The sequence below is a fragment of the Entelurus aequoreus genome, linkage group LG07 (assembly GCF_033978785.1).
Source record: "Entelurus aequoreus isolate RoL-2023_Sb linkage group LG07, RoL_Eaeq_v1.1, whole genome shotgun sequence".
Lineage (NCBI taxonomy): Eukaryota > Metazoa > Chordata > Actinopteri > Syngnathiformes > Syngnathidae > Entelurus > Entelurus aequoreus.
In genome coordinates this window covers 71,063,967-71,072,238 of record NC_084737.1, presented here as the reverse complement: position 1 = coordinate 71,072,238, position 8,272 = coordinate 71,063,967, and the positions used below count along the sequence as shown (strand labels likewise).

The following is an 8,272-nucleotide window of genomic DNA, read 5'->3' as shown; positions in this document are numbered from 1 at the left end:
GCTGAAGAAACAAGTCCATGTCAGAAAACCAACACATTTAGCTGAACCGCACCAATTTTATCAAGAGGAGTGGTTATAAATTCAACCAGAAGTTTGCCAGAAGCTTGTGGATGGCTACCAAAAGCGCCTTATTGCAGTGAAACTTGCCAAGGGACATGTAACCAAATATTAACATTGCTGTATGTATACTTTTGACCCAGCAGTTTTGGTCATATTTTCAGTAGACCCATAATAAATTCATAAAAGAACCAAACTTCATGAATGTTTTTTGTGACCAACAAGTATGTGCTCCAATCACTCTATCACAAAAAAAACAAGAGTTGTAGAAATTATTGGAAACTCAAGACAGCCACGACATTATGTTCTTAAACAAGTGTATGTAAACTTTTGACCACGACTGTACATGTTTGTTTGCTTTTTAATATAAACAAAATGTGCCACCGTAGTAAAGCATCAATAGCAGAAGCATGGTTAGGGCAGTAAAAATGTTCAATTACATTTTAATCAACACTGAAACAGATCTGTAACCGTTGAACCATACACACATTACCTATGACACACAAAAAAGCACATATTTACAATATAAGGAAGATATTTACACACAGTGTCTCCTGAAGAACAAAAAATAATAACAAAAAAAAATCCCCACCAGTCTGCAGTTATTTCCTTCTTAAAGGGAAACCGATGAGAAATGTTGTGTTATTTACATAAGGACAACAACGCACAAACAACTGATATAATGCTGGTCACTGTAATACAGCATTGATGGCAATAATATCAAAGAGTCATCTTTTTTCTTTTTTTTTTTCAACTTCCTGTTCACGTCCAGTTGATACAAACATGGTTTCTTTTGAGCAATGTGGAGCTGTACACTTAAAAGAAGAAAAAAAAACACTTTTTCCACACAAGGACTAGAACACAATGGATAAAAGAAGAGTTGTTCCCTCGTTACCTGATCCGATTTTCCACAAAAATCACTTTTTTTTTTCTCGTTTTTCACTACAATTGTGCAAAAGATGCTCGTCTTCACCTCAAAATGAGCCATGGCTGACCTTTGTTATAAATCATATACATGGTTTCAGAATTACTACATTTAGGATGCAAGAATCCGAGTGTAGCCAGTGTTGTCTGAGCTTATTCTATTGTACTTTCTTTCGATGACAAATTACAGTTTTTTGTTTGTTTTTTGTCCCAGGAGCCAACAACTGAACGTTGCCGTCACCTTAAGACGCAAACGGCTTCAAATGGCCAATCGGTGAAACACCCTGAGAATGTGACAGCATGGATTCGTACATAAAAAAACGATGAAACAATGTCCATAGACAAAACAAGAAGAGAGTGGGTGCATAGAATTCTTCTGAAAGGATATGTTGTGATGCTTGTTTTGACCAGCAGATGACGCTCAACTCACGCATTCTCCTCACCCTGCAAGTCCTCATTTCAGATAAGAACAGGTAATACAAGCAGTACAGAGAATTCTCAAAGAAAAACCAAACAGTTGCTTTTAAATGAATATCCTTCTGTTTGGAACATATGTTAAATTCACAGGTTGTGTGTTTGTGTGTGTGTGTGTGTGTGTGTGTGTGTGTGTGTGTGCGTGTATGTTCTGGCAATGCTTACTTAATGGGGACATCACTCTCTTTACACCAGACGTAAGCAAATTAAGGATTTGGCCCGCCAGACATTCCCAAATAATTTTTTTTAGATCTTTAAGATGGAAACTAGCTGCCATTATGATGTGCAGTCATGTTTTCTAATGACCGCAAGTCTTGAACTATACAAAGTATTTCAATGGTTGGAATCTGTGCTTATGGATGATATACCAGTTACTATGGTAATCTAATTAGTGACTATGGTAATCGACGTCACAGCAGCTAAGACGAGGCACCAAGCAGTGTGGGCGGGAAGAGTTTCCACAGACGCAGAAGGAGATTTTCACAACAAATATCTAAAGCTTAGTGATCTATCAGATTGTCGGTGGGTTTATTTTGTACCCTTCGCGTTCATATTTCACTGTTTGTTGCATTTTTGTTGCGTTTCACTTGATTGTAAAATATGTCGATCGAAAGGGGGTGTGACATTCATATTTTGTCAATAGTCAGTGTTTTATCGTTCATAGAAAAATTTAAAATACTATTACGTTTTTTAAGGCGATCTGTCATAAAGTTTTTAGCATTCAATCAGACATTGTTGTGAGGTTTTGTATTAGTGTTCCTAAAAATAGATATACCGGCCCCCAGACACATTTTTTTTCTCTAAATGTGGCCCCCGAGTCAAAATAATTGCCCAGGCCTGCTTTACACAGTCACCTTTAGGGGACCTCTGACGGTATGGGGACAAAAAAACAGGTCCCCTAAAAGGAAACCTTTTTAAATGATAGTCAGATCCATTCTATATCCTTCTATATATGGTAGTTGGAGTTGCAGACAACGTCATTACTGCTAAAGAGCAGTTTTCAGTAATGTCACAGAAGATGCAGGATTTGCTTTAACATTTAAGTGGTGAAACTTCCTATAAGACAGGGGTGTCCAAAGTGCGGCCCGGGGGCCATTTGAGGCCCGCAGCTAATTGTTTACCGGCCCGCCACACATTCTGGAAATACTATTGTAAAAATAAAAAAGAACATTAAAAAAAGTGGAATGAGGTGAAATGTAACGAGAAAAAGTTGCAATGTTGACACAAAAGCTGCCATGCAGGCTGTTTTTTTTTTCTTTTGTCTTTCTTCATTTTTCTTTTTCTGCCTTTGCTCCAAAAAAAAAAAAAAATGACAAAAAATCCTTGTTATAATGAATTATTTTCAGGGCTCCAATTACTTCAAATATTTCACTTTAAAATGTTTTATGTGGTAAATATTGCATATATTGTGTAGTAGCCATATAAAAACATCAACGTTTTCTTTGACAAAAGCGCAAAAAAACTAACAAAATAATAGTTCCAGCATAAAATCGACAGATATATCTGGAGTTGATCTCGTAACTTAAGTGTTGAAAGTAAAAGAAAAACCTAATAAAAATGGATCACTTTATGAGTGGGGCACCTTTTGGATCCCAAATATATTTAGTGATTTGTTATATATCTTTTCACTGTGATTACTCAAAAATATGAAATAATTAAAATCAATGGTGTCCTGCATTATTGATCTTTTAGGGCTCTAATTACTAAATACTGCATATTTCAGTTTTACTATAAAAAAAAACTACCGGTAAGTTGTTTTTGACAGAAAAGCCATAAAACATTTTTTAAAATTTGTATTACTTTATATCAACTTGAAGTTGATATAGAGATTTACTGTAAGCGTTAAATAATTAAAAAATAATAATAATCTGACTTATTTTCAACATTTTAATGACTGAGACCCTTTATGGTCCCCGGGACCCCTAAAGGTAAAATAAATAAAAAAATGCATATATTTTGTTATGGTTTGAAAATGAAAAATATCAAAATGGCCCCCACGTGCTTTAATTTGTCCGTGTGCGGCCCTCAGTGGGAAAAGTTTGGATACCCCTGCTATAAGAGGACAGCTGTAGTGTTGTATTCGGAGGATCATGTCATATTTCATTTGAACTTTTTTTAAATTTTTTAAAATTACGTTAGTCACGTACAAATTTGTGTGAATTATGCAAAATTGTTTAAATTTGGTCCCCATGATCCATATTAACTCTTTTTTTCCCCAGGGTCCCCAGTAAGAATGATCAGCACATTACTTCATCAATCCAGAGATTTAAAGACGTGTATGAGCTAACTGGGCAGTGGCCATTTTACCTCATTTTTGTTTATGCCTCCACAACCTGTAGAAAGGGTGGTCCCCACAAGTGATGATCAGAAAATTGGTCCCTATTCCAAATGATAACCAGTATGTGTGTGTGTGTGTGTGTTTTTATTTATTTATATATATGTATGTCTGTATATGTGTATATATATGTATGTATGTATGTATGTATAAAATGCATTTACATTTCACAGATGTTTTGACAGATTTAGCAACTTGTCAGCCATGTTGGCACAGTGTCAGGTGTTGTTTACAACTTGGTCCACTTGCAACAATTTGATTGTCTTTACACTTGTCCTCCAGCTACATACACCCCCCCCCCCACAAAAAAAGACTTCTTTTATCCCTTTGGATTGTCTTCCGAGTTCATTTCTCACTGGCGTAAGAAGCTGACTGTACAGTCCTACACCTCGACGGACATCAAACACAGGTTATCTCTTACTTCCTGTGTCCGCTTATACTATGGAGTCCCAGTCAAAGTCGTCCTGGATGTCGTCTGCAGCCAGCATGCGCCTCACCTGGAAGTGTCCTGGGGGAAACATGTGCTGCTGCTGCTGGCTCAGCTGGCCGTGATGGCCTGGACAAGAGGAAAAGCCAAAATTATTTTTTATCATTTTGTATTTAGTACAGAGCCTTTAAAGCAGTGGTTCTAAACAGAACATTAGATTAGGCTTGATCATGTGGAATTACTCAAACAGAACAATAGTAGGTAGGATAAACACTAAAGCCTCGGTCTCCTTAGACGCATCCTCGCTCATCCATGCAGACTGGACACTGGCCGAGAGTTAGTGGGCGGCCGACGGTGGTTGCTTTGTTGGGTCTGCTCCTGTCTCTGGCCATGCTCCCTCCACCCCAGCAGATGATGGCGTGCAACACCGCAGAGGCCACCACAGTGTATATGTTTTTTTTGTTTTTGTTTTACTTTTGTAGCTGTATGTAGAAATGGCTAGTTGCATCACCTCTGCTTTTTTTAATGTCTTTAATGTCCTTTGTTATCAACAACTACAGACCAATTTCAAATCTACCATTCATAAGTAAAATTATTGAGTAAGTTGTCCTCCAACAACTAAATCACTTCTTGGCTTCTACTGGCTGCCACAACAACTTCCAGTCAGGATTTCGACCTCTTCATAGCACAGAGACGGCCCTTCTTAAAGTTATAAATGACATCCGTCTAAACACAGACTCTGGCAAAACTTCAGTATTAATGCTTTTGGACCTCAGTGCTGCATTTGACACTGTCGACCACTCAATACTTTTGGACAGGTTGGAAAACTGGGTGGGGATCTCAGGCACAGTTTTAAGCTGGTTCAAGTCATATCTACAAGATAGGAACTATTTTGTTTCCATTGGTGACTTCGTATCAGAACCAACTAACATAACGTGTGGAGTCCCCCAAGGTTCAATCTCGGGGCCGACTTTATTTAACATCTATATGCTCCCACTAGGACAAATCATGCAAAATAATAACATTGACCATCATTGCTATGCCGATGACACCCAAATCTATGTAGCGCTATCACCAAATGACTATCGCCCCATAGATCTTCTGTGCCAGTGCATTGAGCAAGTCAAACACTGGATGTGCCAAAATTTCCTACAACTAAATGAAGATAAAACTGAGATAATTGTTTTTGGTGCTAAAAAAGAAAGGTTTAAAGTCATGCAACACCTTCAATCACTGTCCCTGAAAACCTCAAATAAAGTCAGAAATCTTGGGGTTATTTTAGATTCTAATTTACATTTCGACAGTCACATCAAATCAGTAACAAAATCGGCCTACTATCACCTCAAAAATGTAACAAGACTTAGAGGGCTCATGTCAGCTCAAGACTTTGAAAACCTTGTACATGCCTTTATTACCAGTAGGCTAGACTATTGTAATGGTCTCCTTGCAGGTCTTCCCAAAAAAACTGTCAGGCAGCTACAGCTTGTTCAGAACGCTGCTGCTAGAGTTCTAACAAAGACCAAAAAATGTGAGCACATTACACCAATTCTTAAATCCTTACATGGCTCCCTGTACATCAGAGAATTGATTTCAAAATCCTCCTGCTCACATATAAATCACTACATGGTCTAGGGCCCAAGTATATTACTGATATGCTCCCACTATATAAGCCCTCTAGATCACTAAGATCTTCTGAGACCAATCTGTTAGCGGTTCCAAGAGTAAACTCAAATCAAGGGAGATCATCATTCAGTCACTATGCAACAAATAGCTGGAATAAACTTCCTGAAGATGTCAGACTTTCCCCAACTCTGACTACTTTTAAAACTAGACTGAAGACTTTTATGTTCACCTTAGCTTTCAGCTAAATCTTTTAATCTTTTAACTTTTAACTTCCGCACTGTTTTTATTTTTATTGTCTGCATTTTAATTTTGCTTTTATTTTCTTTCATTTCACTTTGTTGTCTGTGAAGCACTTTGACTCTGCCTTGTGTATGAAAAGCGCTATACAAATAAAGTTGCCTTGCCTTGCCTTTGTGTTCTTTAATGTTTGATGTTTCCCTCTTATACACATGTTTATGTGCGCTATGGCTATGCTGTTTTTTTTCTCCCTTGGTCTCAGTCTGGACCCCCTCTACAGGGGCCCAGGCTCAGACTGAATATTTTTCGTAAGGGGTGCGGGAAGTTGGCAGAACCGTCAGCGATCCTGTTCAGTCTCCCTGTAATGTTTGTCTGATCTTGAATGGGATTGTGCTGAAAATTTAAATTTCCCCTCTGGGATTAATAAAGTTATTCTGATTGTGATTCTGATAACCTATTCATTATTAAGCATCTGGAATGGACTCACACTTGAGGACACAATTATTATTATTTTTTTATATTAAGTATTTCCCAAGTGTTGTTAAAGAGAGCAAAGCATTTTTATGACATATTTTCCAAGCATTCTTCTTTCAGTTTGGATGCTTCCAATATTTCTATTTGCACACAGGAACAAAGTTGATTCACAAGAACCAAAAATGACCAGAGTCAAAATGATTAGCCCCCTTAAACACTCCCACCAGTTTGAGAGACAGCAAGTGTTGAAAGCCATGTGCTCTGAATAATCAAACCTCATTCAAGTCACCAGTGAACAACACTGACTCTGTAAGAGGGACCTGTAGAGGAGTGCAGGAAATTCAGTTCACACTGGATTATTCAGGATTCAGAAGGCATCAAGCCAAAAACTAAAGAAATCAGTTTAGATTTAATACAAAGCAGGAGATGGATACACAACGTTATCACAGCGTTTCTAAGTGTCAAGAACCGGCGTGAGAAATGTCATCAAGAAACTCAAAGACACCCACATTGTACGAAACAAGCCTGGCAGAGGCAGGAAACAAAATATTTCAAAGACAATGGGAAAAAAAAGCTGGTGAGAGATGTGTGTAAAGCAGGGGTGTCCAAACGTTTTGCTCCAGGGGCCGCATTGGGCTAAAAAACTTTAGTCAAGGGCCGAAAGCCGATGTAATGTAATACGTATGTATGTACACTACCGTTCAAAAGTTTGGGGTCACATTGAAATGTCCTTATTTTCAATGAAGATAACTTTAAACTAGTCTTAACTTTAAAGAAATACACTCTATACATTGCTAATGTGGTAAATGACTATTCTAGCTGCAAATGTCTGGTTTTTGGTGCAATATCTACATAGGTGTATAGAGGCCCATTTCCAGCAACTATCACTCCAGTGTTCTAATGGTACAATGTGTTTGCTCATTGGCTCAGAAGGCTAATTGATGATTAGAAAACCCTTGTGCAATCATGTTCACACAACTGAAAACAGTTTAGCTCGTTACAGAAGCTACAAAACTGACCTTCCTTTGAGCAGATTGAGTTTCTGGAGCATCACATTTGTGGGGTCAATTAAACGCTCAAAATGGCCAGAAAAAGAGAACTTTCATCTAAAAGTCGACAGTCTATTCTTGTTCTTAGAAATTAAGGCTATTCCACAACATTTTTGAACGGTAGTGTATGTATATATGTACATAAATATATACATACTATATTCTATGTATATACATATACCACCACCATGCTTGACGGTAGGCATGGTGTTCCTTGGATTAAAGGCCTCACCTTTTCTCCTCCAAATATATTGCTTGGTATTGTGGCAAAACAGCTAAATTTTTGTTTCATCTGACCACTGAACTTTCCTCCAGAAGGTCTTATCTTTGTCCATGTGATGTCAGATGAAACAAAAATGTAACTGTTTGGCCACAATACCCAGCAATATGATTGGAGGAGAAAAGGTGAGGCCATTCCTACCGTCAAGCATGGTGGTGGTGGTAGTATTATGCTCTGGGCCTGTTTTGCTGCCAATGGAACTGGTGCTTTAAATGGGACAATGAAAAAGGAGGATTACCTCCAAATTCTTCAGGACAACCTAAAATCATCAGCCCGGAGGTTGGGTCTTGGGTGCAGTTGGGTGTTCCAACAGGACAATGACCCCAAACACACGTCAAAAGTGGTAAAGGAATGGCTAAATCGGGCTAGAATTAAGGTTTTAGAATGGCCTT

At 38.0% G+C, this 8,272-nt stretch overlaps 1 protein-coding gene across 9 annotated transcripts in view; it reads right to left on the bottom strand.

Annotated features, from left to right (window-relative positions):
* Positions 1 to 471: 471 nt before the first annotated feature.
* The window catches only part of LOC133654230 (forkhead box protein J3-like), a 296,340-nt gene continuing 288,539 nt past the window's right edge, over positions 472 to 8,272 (bottom strand). For all 9 annotated transcript variants that reach the window (XM_062054406.1, XM_062054407.1, XM_062054408.1 and 6 more), the window contains one exon: positions 472 to 4,346. In XM_062054406.1, coding sequence (XP_061910390.1) covers positions 4,225 to 4,346 — 122 coding nt within the window. In that variant the 3' untranslated portion in view covers positions 472 to 4,224. The remainder of the gene's footprint in view (positions 4,347 to 8,272) is intronic.